The sequence below is a fragment of the Lipophrys pholis genome, assembly GCF_963383615.2.
Source record: "Lipophrys pholis genome assembly, chromosome: 15".
Classification (NCBI taxonomy): domain Eukaryota; kingdom Metazoa; phylum Chordata; class Actinopteri; order Blenniiformes; family Blenniidae; genus Lipophrys; species Lipophrys pholis.
Window position 1 is genome coordinate 7859968 of NC_137642.1, and position 14946 is coordinate 7874913.

The window sequence follows — 14946 nt, forward strand, 5'->3', positions numbered from 1 at the left end:
GAGCACTCTCGCTCTTCAGGATCATGCTGCTCAAAGCCCCGCCAGCACTCCTTTCTTTTTCCCCATTAGGTTTTGTCTCTGCATAGCTTTATCTGCGTTATCGCCTAGGTCTCTAAGAGGTCTTACGGAAACATCAAATCAATATTGGTTACCAAATACCTGGCAGGATACATTTCAAAGCCTAACTGACTCCCTGAAAGGTCTCCTTTCAGACGTAACGAAAATACCAGAATATCTCCGAAGGTCTTTGGTTTATTTTACAAAAAAAATAAAAAATCAATCAACAGTTTTACTACAGGATTACCTCATAACGTATCTCTAGGAAACCACCGTCTTTCTTACTACACTTGTCTCAAGGACGGACATTTTACATGCACACTGTCCTCCTACACACATTACCTGTGTGCAAGTGAAATATCTGCAATGTTCTTGGTGTCATGAGAAACAGGTGTTGATTACAATCTAGCTCTCTCACTGTAAGTGTTGCCTGTCTGGCCTCATTGATTCAGATGTCAAATTATAATTCAATATATGGCTTGAAATGTGTTTACAGAGTGCATACAAATCATGCAGAATGAAGTTACATGTAATCGTTTTAACAGGAGAGACAAATTAGATCCAAACGCTCATGACCAGTTGCACATCAGTTTTGAAAAACAGGTTTCTAGCCTCATCTACTGGAAATCCTTGTGAATATCAGCTACTCATGTGTTTTATTTTTCTCCTCCTCTTCATTTTCTCTCTGTCACCCCCCCACCCCCCCCCCCCCCCCCCCCGTGACTTTTCCCCTCCTATGCTATGACCTTGTTCCGCCCCTTTCTTTGTCCTTTTCTACATCCCCGTGCTGTCTCTTTCTATAGAATATGCCAGAACACAACAATGAGCTCCAACAGCACAGACCCTGGTCTCTTCCTGACTGCCAACGCCTCAACACCAGCAGCTGGAGTCTTTCCTCATTCCGATGCGTTCCACCAACGAGGAACTGGCAGAGGACCTTGGTTGGATTTTTATGTGAATACTCTTGATGATAATTCTTCCACCAGCAATCTCTTAAACATCACCTCCGAACTGCAAAATGGGAATGGAACAACACCCTCCAATCCCTTGGGTGGCCACCCTGTGTGGCAGGTGGTCCTCATTGTCCTGCTGACAGGGATGTTATCACTGGTCACCATCATCGGCAATATCCTGGTGGTGGTATCCTTCAAGGTCAATCGCCAGCTAAAGACAGTCAATAACTACTTCTTGTTGAGTTTGGCTGTTGCTGACCTCATCATCGGGGTGATTTCCATGAACCTCTACACAGCTTATCTTGTGATGGGCTACTGGGCGATGGGCAGCTGGGCGTGTGACCTCTGGTTGGCAATTGACTACGTGGCCAGCAATGCATCAGTTATGAACTTATTGGTCATTAGCTTTGACCGCTACTTTTCAATCACCAGGCCGTTGACATACAGAGCTAAGAGAACCACTAAGAGAGCCGGGATCATGATCGGATTAGCCTGGTTTGTTTCTCTTGTTCTGTGGGCCCCAGCCATCCTGCTGTGGCAGTATTTTGAGGGGAAACGAACAGTGCCGTCTGATCAATGTTACATCCAGTTCCTCACAGAGCCCACCATAACCTTCTGTACAGCTATGGCAGCTTTCTATTTGCCCGTGACAATAATGAGCATTCTCTATTGGCGCATATACAAGGAGACCCAAAACCGCTCTAAAGAATTAGCTGGTCTTCAAGGTTCTGGGTGTCGTGGAGTGGCCGGGGGAAGAGGTGGGAGCGGCGGTGGTGGTGGGAGATCACGTTTTATTCATCAGACAGGGAGCTCGAGAAGCTGCAGCAGTTATGAGTTGACAAGACTGTCCAAGAGGAAGAGCACATGTCGAGAGCTGGTTGGCCGGTTCCACTGCTGGCCAGGGGTTCGTTCTTGGAGACCTGGTAGTACAAGACAGGGGGACGCTGATCCAGACCAGAGCAGTAGTGACAGCTGGAACAACAATGATGCTGCTGCCTCTTTGGACCACTCGGGTTCTTCTGAGGATGAGGACTGTGGCGGTAAAGAGATGATCTCCCAGAGTCATACCATTTTTTCCATTGTTCTGAGCCTGCCCGGCATGAAGGCCGCTGTTAACTCACAGCTCACCTCATGTGAGGATCTGGATGCAGCCTCAGAGGAGGATCCCCTGAGAGGAGCAGAATATAATCGAGACAGCCTGTCACCAGTCAGCACTAACACCCCCACCACCATCACTCCAGACGGGACTCACAATTTAGAAAATAGTTACCATCAACGTTTCTGTTCACGAAAGATTCAATCTTTGACGACAAATCAGGAAACCCCGAACCAAGTGGATGGTACCCCAACAACTGCCGCAACTACTACCAACAACAGCACCGCCACCGGCCCCGCCACTAAGTCCCCCTCGGTCCCGATATCCTTCAAGGAGGCAGCGCTGGCCAAGCGTTTTGCAGCCCGAGCTCGCACCCAGATCACAAAGAGGAAGCGCATGTCTTTAGTGAAGGAGAAAAAAGCAGCTCAAACTCTCAGTGCCATCCTCTTTGCTTTCATCATCACGTGGACACCGTACAACATCATGGTACTCATCAACGCCTTCTGTCAAGTTTGCATCCCAGAGACCCTGTGGGCGGTGGGATACTGGCTGTGCTACGTCAACAGCACAGTCAACCCCATGTGCTACGCGTTGTGCAACAAGACTTTCCGCACAACCTTTAAGATGATACTGTTGTGCCGCTGGGACCAGAAAAAAAGAAGGAAGCAGCAGTTCCAGCAGAGGTCAGTGGTCTTCCACAAGAGGATTCCTCGGGAATCTACGTAAAGCAGTGAAAGTCTGTACTGTTGAGATTAGAGTTCAAAGATTAAACATAGGACAAGGAAAAAGACTGAAGCATCTTCAAAGTTGTTTCCGTGGGGATTCTTTACCTAGAGATCCTAAATGTTTTCTTTGCTGTGACATCAAACACAGCAGTCCTATGTGGTGGTCTTGCAGTATGTGTTTGTGTCGGTGCATCCATTTAGCAACGCTGTAACTGTGTGGGAAAGTTTGCATTAAGGGAGGCCTGAAGATGGAAATGTTGCTTCTGTCCTTGAAGAACTCATTTCCTTTTACTCTGGAGCAGCGGACTGAGTGGATCATAATAATGATTAAATAAAACAAAACAGAAAAGGGCTTTAAAATGCATTTGCAGGAGAAATATTGAAGTGCAATTGACACAAATGAAAGGATGTCTTTGTCATGGGGTTGGGTATTCACCTTTCTTATTTTTTTTTCCTGTGGGTAGCTACGTACCTAGATCTGTAATGTGCAGAGTAGTTTTGCAATTCAAACAAAACTATGTATCTGTAAAGTGTCACTGAGAGCCAAGATGAAAACATTTTTTGTGTCGACAGGCTTCTACATTTTACTGATTTCTCCTGCCATGTTTCTTGACCGGCATGTGTTTTTATCAGAACTTCTGTGCTTTGCCTTTCTACATGGATATTACTTTCCTCTGTATAATGGCACATCAAAAAAATTCCTGAATTGTGTCCTTACTTTAAGTCAACTGAGAACAGTTTTTTTTTTTTTGTGATATTCATCTTTGGTTTTCTTGATATTCCAGTGATTTTGAGCCAGTCTGAAAATGATTCTTTTGATGAACTGAGTTGTGAATATTCTGTGTGGCACCACGGTCAGTGAACTGCTGTTGTGTTCAATGTGATTGTTGTGGTTTTTATGGTGGAGACAATAAGTACATTGGTTGTGTTTTATGTACTTGCCGTTTTGTTTTGGGTTTTTCTTGTTTGTTTTTTCTTCCCAAAAATAATGATTATACAGTGATGATATTTTGTTTGTGTACATTTAAATATTTCCCAATGACTGATTGCACACATAAAGATGTCTCTTCTTAAAGATGGGTGTTTCAATTTTACACTGTTGCTTGAATTTATCTGGGAAACCCTTTTGACAGGCCACAAATCTTGATTTTAGTAGAGCAATAGCAGCCTCTAGTGGTGTAAAGAAAGATATGTTCAAAATCAGGCGACGTTCAAGAATTAACCACGTCATATCAAAAACGGGATATACTTTAAATATTTGTCCAACAAAAAAGGAAGGTCTCACTGTTTTGAGGTACCATAACTTGACTTAATTTCACTATGTGATTATCTTTCTGTTTTAAATGATTCCTGGATACAGCTTTTCTTCTCAAAAGTTAATACAAATAATTTGTCCAGAGAAAAGTTGTCCTTGTTTACAGTATCGTCATCAGGTTTTTCTATACAAAACATGTGCTGACACTTCACACAATTTACCAATCGTCAACATAAAGCGGAAGGATTTGTTTTAATTAGTATATGTAATGCCCATGGTGTTATTCTTATCCCAGGTTGACGGTTTTTGCAGTTTTGCTTCACCAAAATCTTTGATTTGATATAAATATTGTGCATAGTATACTGAAGGCTAAGAATAAACTGTATTGTGATTACTAGCAGTCAAAGGAATGTGTGCATTGGATTATGATGGGTGTAGAGGTCATTCATTATGGCGTGACTCTGTCCTTTGCTCAGAGGAAGTCCTAAAAATATCCCGTGGCTGTCATCAGTGGATATTTTGTCTGCTGTCAACGTAGTCTGATGACGTGTCATAATGCATTCTTCATGGAAATATGACGTTTTTTTTGTACCTAAATATTGGGAATGTACACGACCAAAATGGTGAACACAAACAATTTGTTACATTTTACGTATGCCATTTGTGCTCAAATTTTAAGTCAATAAAAAAGCTAAAATATATTTGACAGAAATTGTTTTTTGTTCATGTCACTATTCAGAAGTGCATTATTTGTGTTGTCTTACAATTTTGATCGCTGGGTTTGTTCAGAACACAAAATAAACTATGTCCGGCATTATTAATGATTAAGTTTCTGACCAGCCAGAAATATTACTTCAACATGATGGCTGATGCAGACGAGACAAATGTTTGTATATTTACGTAGATGTGACGCAATGAATTGGTTCCTATTGGATATAGCTATTGTTTAAGCTTCCCTTTGAAAAGTGTAGATGCGTATGTGATCAAATACATTAATATAAAATATTCTATTAAAAGAGTGGCTTGCTTTTTTTTTTATTGTTCTTTTTTTTAAGTATTTTGTTACAAATGTCAAACTCATTACTTTGTTTCTCAAAATCGAAATAATGTTTTAAATATCTCCAGACTAGACTGGACAGTGGTCTCCCCTTTGTTTTGCGGCCACCAACAACTTCTGTGATAAGCACGACTTTATTATGTTGGCAGGACACTGGATTATTATGCAGTTGCGATATTAATTTCCTGTCCTTCAAAAGTTGTGGACAGGATATTGCAAAGTAGGTTGAAATTCATTTGTATTCATTGGTGCAATTTCTCCAGCCATCGCTTGAAGATGGACCGAAACCTCTCTTGATTTTCACCACATTTCACTGACAATTGGGTTTTCTAAAACTGCTCTTTATTCGTTTATGTTCCACTCAAAAGGTAGAATTTAGAGCACATCAACATTTTTTGTTTGGTTTTAAATCAAGTTGTTTAACCAAACTGCTTCTTCCAAAAATATTGTGACATATAATTTCTGAAGATTCTGATGCAGTTTCATTCCGAATCACTGTTTTACAAATCGTCATTGTGTGGAACAACATCCACACAATATGTTTTATATGACTTCATCCAGGGTTAAGGGAGGCCGAAGCTGATCCAAGTCACCAGTTCATTACAGAGTAAAATCAGAGATGGGGACAACCACACCCGGCTGACCCGATTTACACCCATGACATTCTTACTAAAAAGCGAGAGAATTAACCACTTCATAACTACATAAAAGCTGTTTTCATTATTACTAGGAAAGAAAAAAAGACAATTAGATAATTGGATAGGTTTAGTGTTTGTATTTAAAAAATGTATTATCCTAATCATCACTGAGAAGAATGTTGTGTTATTTCATTAATATTTAATTCAACTTTCCCGTGTATCTCTCATAAGAAACCTGTACCTGTCTCCTTTCAGTGTTTGATCCAGGGTCTTTGGCACGTGGAGCCCATTTTTTTTCTTGGCAAGACACAGCTGAAGCAGTTTATTTCTGATTGAAGGTGTTAAAAAGGGGCACCAGGGAGCAGCACGGGAAGCTACAAGGCACTGACTGCTTTGACAGTATTTGTGTGTCTCACTTGTGGTAGTCTCATGTTTAGAAATGAAGACTGATACTTAACAACAGCGTTAAGTATCAGCGTCTGGGTGTCTGATTTCAACTAGATGCTGAATAAACTCAAGACTGCTGTTTAACTGTTGCACGTTCCCATGATGAAGTCAGTGAGGGAAGTCTCAGAGAGCGCTACGGAGAGATGGCCATGCAGAGACAGGACATGTGATAAGGGGAATACCAATTTCATGTGACCCAAGGAGCGGCTCATAGGAGAGGACAGACACTCATTTGTGTTGTTTTCTCCAGTCAGAACTAAACCACCGAGAAGTCTCCACCAGGCAGGCAAGTGCTCCATCAGTATATTTTAAAATGTCTTTTTTTTACTGTGTCATGTTGTTGAAGCTGGCTAGACATGTGGCAGAATCGTGTTGAAATTCAAGCTTTCGTTAGTTACTGATTTAAAGTGTTTATGAGTTGGTTTTAACTGACATTTGCAACAATTTCTTCAACTTTGTTTGCTTTATATGCTTCAAACCTGCCATAATGAACTCAAGTGGGAAAAGGATCTTTCAAATTGTGTGTTTTCTTTGTCCCACCTTATCTGTGCCACACCTAATACAGGTAATTAATCATGGTGAGTCATCTGATCCAAACTAGACACGATTAAATATTACTGTAAGCTCAAACAGATGTGTTTTGCACTAGTTTTTAAAAGTCAAACACTTTTAGAACCACTTTCACTGCCTGAGTTGGATTTTTATTTTTTTTAGATTTCTGTCAAAAAAAAAAAAAAAACAATCCAAGAAAAATCCACACATGTCCAAAACACTTAAAAACAAGGAAGTATATAGGATTATTTTTCTCTCTGCCAGTCAATTGGCTGATGCACATTTTCTATTAATGCTGGTATTTTTATCATTTTGATTTGTTTACTGTCTTCAGTTGAGTCACATGAATTCACTTGCTTTCCTTGAACCAAAACAGATTTCTCTTGAAGATCGAAACATCCATGCATGCACAGTGAGCAAATTGTTCCCAACACTGCGGAAAAACAATATGATGGTGTTATGGAAACTATAGTCGCATTATGTTTGACTTAAAAATCACACACACACAGTTTAGGAAAAAGTAATTCTTTGAGATATTGTGGAAATGTAAATACTATGCAGAAATGTCCAGGATAAGAGTTGTGTATTGATTTGCTTCTATATTTATTTGACCTCATGACCAAGCTGTGAGGATGTACTGTACTCTTTCCTTGTGAAGCTGAATTGAGTTTTTAAAAAAGAAAAGAAAGGATCCATGTGATTCTCATGTTCCTGTTTGTCCTCTCCTTCAGCCTCTCTGGATCGGTGTACCTCTTGGATGAAACCGAGGTGGCCAGGATGCAGACCTTGAAGACAGTGGAGACTCAAGTTCCCTTTGTGAAAGAGAGTTTCTTCACCACCACTTTCAAAGGCAGGAGGAAGAGCAGCGTTACCAACCTCCTCCGTAAACAGCAGCACTCGCTTCTGAATCAACAGCAGAGCATTTTAGAGCATCAACAGCACAGCGCCAAGCAGTTTGTTTCCCCTCCAGGTGGAAATGGTAAAGGGCAGCAGACTCGGGAGCATAAGTGCCTCACTCGCTCGACCAGCAGCCCGTTATGCAAGACAGCTGAGTGTGCAGGAGCAGATGGGGATGGAAAGGAGGGGCAAGAAGAGAGAAAGGATCAGAGAGTGAGGGATGCTGTGCAGGGGAGGGGAGGAGAGCGAGGAGTGAGTGGTAGTGAGCCCGCCGATGTCAGTGCCAGTCTCCTCCTCCTTTCAGCATCAGCGGCGCTGGGGGAGGCAGCATCATCCTCACAGCTGCCATCAGCTGTAGTAGGCAGACAGGAGGGATTAGCTAGCAGTGAAAGGGCGCTGACCAACACAGCACCGTCACCAGGAGCAGCCCAGGAGGAAGCCCAGCATCGATCCCAGCAGTATGGCCTGTTAGCCAAGGGTGTCCGCCTACTCAGGAACATGGGAAACCAGGAGGCAAAGCAGAAGAAAGGAGGTGGTGGAGGAGGAGGAGCAACAGGGGATGTGTCCTGTGATGCTGAGGCTGAGGAGAGGGAAGTGGACAAAAAATCGAGAAAGTCCCACAGTAAAACAAATAAAGGAGGCGAGCCTGGCGGTAAGAAGAAGTCCAAGTCTGATTCCAAGAATTCTGTGTTTTCTGGCATGAAGATCAGGAAGAGTTTATCCAGGGTCAAAGGGTTGTCCAAGGATGACATTTTGGAAGATGGAAAGTCAGCAACCTTGGGTAAAGATGGGCTTGCGCCCGGGGCGGAGACGAGCCTCTCAGCTGATGAGATGGGGATGCTATCTGATGTTGAGGGGGATCTAGGTCACTTGACCACGGATGGTCGCCAATCGACAGAGGATGAGATCGGCCGGAAGACAAGCTCCGGCTCAGATGCTGATCTCTACAGTTTTCACTCAGCGGCAGGAGAAAATGAAGACCTGCTCTCTGACATCCAGCAGGCTATACGAGACCAGCAGGTAGCCAGCGATAATGTGCAGGAAGTTAGGACCGCCTCCACCTCGGACAGGAGTAAAGAACTAAAGACTCCAATGTGTCTTCAGCTTTGTAACCTGGATGATGTGGTTTTGACGCCACCTGTCGCCTGTGAAATTGGAGCTCAAGGGCAAAACCATGAAGATGGGAAAGCAGAGAGCGAAAGCAATGACATGACCATGTCAAGAAATTCATCTGGTCCAGGGTCCTTGAGTGAAAGTTGTCCATCTTCAGCTCCGGACACAGAGAGAAGCAGTGGTAGCATTTTTCCAAAGACCAATAGCACCTATAGTTTCCCTGACACAACAGCCACAACAACCTCATATGAAAGTGCAGAGGATGAATTGGAAAGCCCAGGTTTATACCCAAAACAGAGTGAAGACAATCAGCCTGCTCAGGCCAATTACACATGTCTTCTAAGTGTCCACGTGGACCCTGTAGTGGAAGGGACAGGTCCAATCGGGACCCACAGGAGTGCAAGCAACTTGGACTTATCTGTGGCCAGAGAGGATGAGGAGACTGGGAGTCAAGCATTTCTGTCCTTAAGGAGGAGGAAGAGTAGCATGTCTAGTGGCCACCTGACTGCAGACAACTCCCTTGGTTCTCAGCCAAGACGGACATCCACCAGCTCCACCGTCAAACTCTACCCACCGGTGCACCCCTCCTATGTGAAGACCACCACCAGGCAGCTCACATCCCCAATAGGTTCTCCCATTACAAGTCCAGATGTGCCTCGGAAAACGCATGCCACCGTCACTCCATTGGAGCCCAGCAGGGCTCAGGGGTTCAGGAGGCGCAAGCACAGATCTTCCTCCATCGCAGGGTCCATTGGCCTGTCTGCAGACTGGTCTCTGGAGTCGGAAGGGCTCAGAGGCGGACAGATTGTTGACGGGGCAGTTTTTCAGGATCAGGAAACCGCCGATAGGAGTTGCACAGGTGGAACTTACTGGACCCTCGGCTCCAGAAGAGCATACCACGGACGGCAGAGCTCCAGCACATCAGTGCCCTACCTGGATGTGTTTTCTGGTGAGTCACACATACAGCTGCTGTGCAACCTCAGCAGATGTTAAAGACAAATACTACAAATAAAACTCAATTTCGGATTAATGTGGAAAATAAACCATTACCAATACGAATCCATTCGGACAGACATCAACTCTATTTCCAACCTTTTTGTTTCTATGCAGAAAGAAAATGTAGAAATGCAAGCACTGAATAGATTTTATTAAACGGCTGGTCGCTGTGGCCATAAGCAGATGTTCCCCAGATAGGTGTGAATATTATTGTGTGCTCGGGGTTTAAGTAGCTGTGGATTGTGTCTGTGTGGAATAATAGATAAAAACAAAATCTTGTTTCCACATCCATATACAAATACATTAGTTGTACACATATTCAATGCATGTTTTTAATGTCATTTTCTATTTTAATGGAAATTATTATTTGAGTGGTAGTGGCACAAATGATGGACCGACATGGACAAACTAAACTACAGGTAGAAATGTAGACACAATGAGACATGTTACCACTGTAAAATATGTATAGAAAATATTCTTTTGAGAATGAGAGTAATATTTTTCATCATATCATCTTATACCCTTATGGTTTCTGGTAAACCCAATTATGCTGAGTGTGACTTTTATTTGTTTGGTTGAAACTCCTTTATTTGAGATTACATTATGTAATTATGTTGCGAAATAGATCTAGTAATTGGCTGGTGTTTTACATTTTAGTGAATCCAATCCAAACAATTGCATTGGGAACCTTAATGTTAATGTTTTTATAGGTACAATAGCTCATGAACACTAATAAAACAGTGGGGCTTCTTTATTGAGAAGTGTCCTGAGAACAAATATCTCCTTCCAATGAAACAATGCAAGACTATGCCCTTTTCAATTGTGGCCTTTCAAAGGCTCAACTGTTCTCTCCTGACTTTGCTCATAAATCAGGGGAACAAATGACAAAGCTGCCCCCCACCAATGGCAATGCCATCCTCAGAATTCATGCCCTGAGACAGATATACACACACACACACACACACACACACACACACACACACACACACACACATGCACACAGTGCACACTTGTGGATGTTAACCTCAAGTGACAGATCCTCTGCAAGACACAAATGGTCAGGACCTCAAATCCATCCACATCTCATCAGGTGAAGTTACAGTGACCTATTTAGATCTACGTTGCATCTTAAATCAACATTGAAATCAAAATTTGTAATGTATCTAGCTTTTCAGAATAGAATAATCCAGTCTTGCTTTTTCTCCAGTAACTTCGTCATTCAATGCTTTATGTGCTAGAAATCCATTCAGTGAGTTTTCCCCAGTCACATCTGGCGGCAGCGAGGGAATAGGAAGTCAAAGAAAGAGAGAGAGAATTAAAGAAAAGACTCTTGCTGTCAAACAAGTGAGAGCAGTTTAACCAAGATTGATAATACAAACTCCAAATGGGAATGCCAAAGTCTGAAATGATTTACTCCAGACTTAAATCAAGTTTAAGACTCATTTAAACTACCGTAGTCTGTTTGTTGTAAAATTGCATCCTGCCCTGGAAATGATCTTACTCAAAGAAAAAAAACTAAACAAAAAAGACACAATTTTCTACAGTCTCTTTTATTAGTGGTTTTCAGACGGTTCCAAAGTACACAAATGAGTGTCCACAGGACTATGAGTCACAGGATGCTGTTAACCGAGTTGCTGCTGTACTCTGAATCACATGTTTTAAAAAAAAATATCGGTTGACTGCAGTCTTTTAGGACATTTTTTTTTTTTCCCCCTCCTCCTAGAATTGTTTTGTTTCTAACCATGCGTTCCTTGATTTCACTTGCCTGAGACTTAACAACATTCCACCGGTCCTTCTTCTGTACCATCTTAAAAACCTACTGTTTCACAATTCAAAGTAATCATTCAGAATCCAAAGTGGTATTTTTAGTTGTTCTGCCTGGTAACATAGATGGCATTTAGCTTTTGTTATCAATTAACACCATCTCCCTTGTCACCCACATGGTACCGTGGATGGTGTGAACAGAGTTTGCACATGTAGGCGTTTAATTATCACATCTGAAACTGAAGAACGTCTTTTAAACTCCGCGGTGTGTCGTAAACCTGAAGTTTCAATCTGAAGACAATCTTTATTAAAAGTAGAGTACTGCAGCTTCGTATCCACCCTAAAATGCATTTAAAGCCGAAAAGTGAGTGCCGGCATGGCTCGGGTTCATTTCTGTCTTTTGTTCTAGGCCGCACTCTGTTGGACAGGCTTTGTCTGCGTCATGGGGACGGGTCCAAAGAAGAGGAGGCGAAAGAACTGTGCCATCGACTGTTGGCCCAGGGTCTGTTAAACCCCTTCAGCAACAGCAGCACAGAGCCACACAGTGACAGCCCCGTCTCTGCAGACTTTAATGTAAGCACTTTGTCCTCACTGCCTCTCAACCACACTGGTTTAGTTAAGAAAACGATGACATATAGTTGGTTGTGTTCCGTCGGATTTTCCCAAAAGTGAGAAAGCCCGCTGAGTTTTTTTTATTCACATTATTTGAGCAGACAGGTGGTATTCTCAAACAGCATCTGTGTTTGCAGACAATTTTTAGACTATAAAATGGTTAGAATTGGATTACAATTCGCTTGAAAGTTGATTCAACCTCTCAAGTTGCAGCTATTTCGTACTGGAGGATGATCATTTCAATCTCTCACATTGCCTTTGCACCGATTGTCTGAGGACGGCTTAGTATTCACCGGGATGCAAAAAAATAGGGAGAAGCATGCGTTTATTGAATGAAAGCTTAAAAACACCTTTGAAAGCCCAGAATAACACAATGTGTTCTCCATGCCCTGGCTTATGTATGCCACATAAAGCAGCACAGAGATAATCCACTGCTGTTTTGTATATTTATCGCCACGTCACTCTGCTCCATATCAGAGATTTCATCTCGTTACCTGAAAAGCCGTGTCGCACGGAGACGGGGTGACCATGTGAAAGTTCATGAATTTTGAATTCTCCCATCAGCGTAACGCTTTACAAGTACTGAGGCCTTATCGCGCGTGCACCACATTCCCGAGTGCAGTTCACCACGGCCACTGTCGGAACCATTTCCGTCAAGAGCCCATCCAACCGATCTACATACTGAATTTTGTTATAGTGTAGGTTTTAGTTGAGGATACAGTTATTTAGAGGGGGTAGCACTCCCTTCAATCCGTCTGTGTATTTTTAACCTTGTTTTTCACATCAGCTGCTTTGCACGTCAGCTTGTCTCCCCGCTGCGGATGCAGAAGCTGGAACCAGTACTGTATATAGTCATATGCACATGAATATGTTATGCATACATAAACTAAAGCAGAAGCAACCCGTAAATCCAAGCTCTTAAAGCTGTTTTGTTCACATAGATACAAATCCTCAACTGCGTCATCTAGTTTCTGCTTGCATACTATGCTGTCAAAATAGGTCAGCTATCAAGAGTGCTTTCTTTTTTTTTTGTCTATGTGCAACCTTCCAATTGCCTGCAGATGCATCTTTATGTTTGAGGCACGTCTGAGCATTCATGGAAACAAAAGGGACAGTCCGAGACACCCATACATGTTGAGACTTTTCCTTGCATGGCTGGATGAGTAGCGTTCCCTCTCTGACACTCCTTTACTCTCTAACACACACACACACACACACACACACACACACACACACACACACACACACACACACACACACACACACACACACACACGCGCATCTGTGCTTGCGTAGACCATCTGCTGACCATGTTATGTAACAACCCCACGTGCCTTGGGCTCAGGCTGCTTTTCCACAGCAAAAAGCTCACCATGTCAGGATTGGAGAGAATTGTTCCTGCTCTGCTTACTTAAGTCTGAGGCCTGGCCTGGAGTCCTGGATTATTCAGCCTTAGCATGAATAACCTTTTACTGTTGCCACCAAGAGTACAAATCTCTCTGTTATTGCTTTTGGGACTGTAGATCGCCTCCATCATCAGTGTAGTTTAGTACATTATTTCAAATTTTTCTGTCATTCTCTTTTGAAATTGCATGGGAGTGAATCACATCAGTTTTGTCTCCTTTTTCACCTTAAATTTCAGCCTATATATATCTTCCATATATGCCTTCCTATATATGGTCTCCACTTTCAATGCTGGAATCTGCCGCAATGAAAAATGCGTGATTATTTTTTTCTGGTTCTGCGCTATGAAAGGAATTAAATAATACCCCATCAGCTCCATTCATTAGAAAAATGGGGCTCATGAAGGATGACCACTCTGTTTCTCTGGATATTTCAGTCCCTTTATGTTTGGCCAAGTATTTCTTGGTTGATTAATTGTGTTGTGGAGCGGGTTTACTTCAATCTGGCTTTATTGCTTTTATGTCCTGCAACTATCTTCTGACAGAAACAATAATATAGGTCATGTGTGACAGGGCCTTTTCATAGTCAAGTACTATCTTTCCTTATGATCAATTCATAAATCAATCGTCGCACATTGAGTAAATTGTCTAATCTAAAGTACTGAGCAAGCCTGGTTCAATATATATAATAATAATGCATTAGATATATTTAATGAGCCTTCTACCAGTTTCCTGTAAATTCAGTTAGTTTACCCCTCAGTAAACTGGCTGCAAATAATGTCCAGTTCACCATAGTTCAACAGTAATTTCAATCAGAAATTGGATTCGGTCAGACTGAGACACTTCACAGCTTCATTACTCCAATCCACATGAGTTTTTCCAGCTTATTATTGATGCCAATAATAACTACATTTTCCTCTGGCTGCACATGGAATAGCAATGTATAAATGATTCATGATTCAAAGGAGTCTTTCGTTTCTGTTGGCAAAATCAAAACGGATGAAAAATAAAAGTCAGTTTTTGTTGCTGAGGAACCGATAAATAGTTAAACTTTTTTGTAAAACAAGAAATATCAATCGAGAATATCTGTACAGCTATACCGTAAGCAGCCTTGCTGATAATCAGTCTAACAACCTTGGTGATATTGTTCAGTTGGTGTATATCCAGAAGCCATTCACATGGGTGGGTTAACTATGGCCTGCGGGTCACATCTGTCCCGTTGGTGTTTTTAATCCGGCCCGCCAAAGATTGGTACAGAATTGCCCAAATCGAATCCTCATTATTACGTCCTTGGCGGACGGAATAAAATCATTGGTGTATAGCTATATTTGTTTGTCTGTATGAATATTAGCAGGATTACGTTGAAACTACTGCATGGATT

The 14946-nt window shown here is 42.2% G+C and overlaps 2 protein-coding genes across 2 annotated transcripts in view; both read left to right on the forward strand.

Annotated features, from left to right (window-relative positions):
- Window positions 1-879: 879 nt before the first annotated feature.
- Window positions 880-2832, forward strand: chrm3a (cholinergic receptor, muscarinic 3a; the record flags this gene model as incomplete). Its single annotated transcript, XM_080481428.1, has 1 exon — window positions 880-2832. One exon carries the CDS (start codon window positions 880-882, stop codon window positions 2830-2832), a length of 1953 nt encoding a protein of 650 aa, XP_080337554.1.
- A 4725-nt stretch (window positions 2833-7557) lies between these two features.
- fmn2a (formin 2a) overlaps window positions 7558-14946 on the forward strand; it is a gene marked incomplete at its 5' end in the record, with an annotated part of 39870 nt that continues 32481 nt past the window's right edge. The window contains 2 exons of the mRNA XM_080481426.1: window positions 7558-9739; window positions 11960-12123. Coding sequence (XP_080337552.1) covers window positions 7558-9739; window positions 11960-12123 — 2346 coding nt within the window. The remainder of the gene's footprint in view (window positions 9740-11959; window positions 12124-14946) is intronic.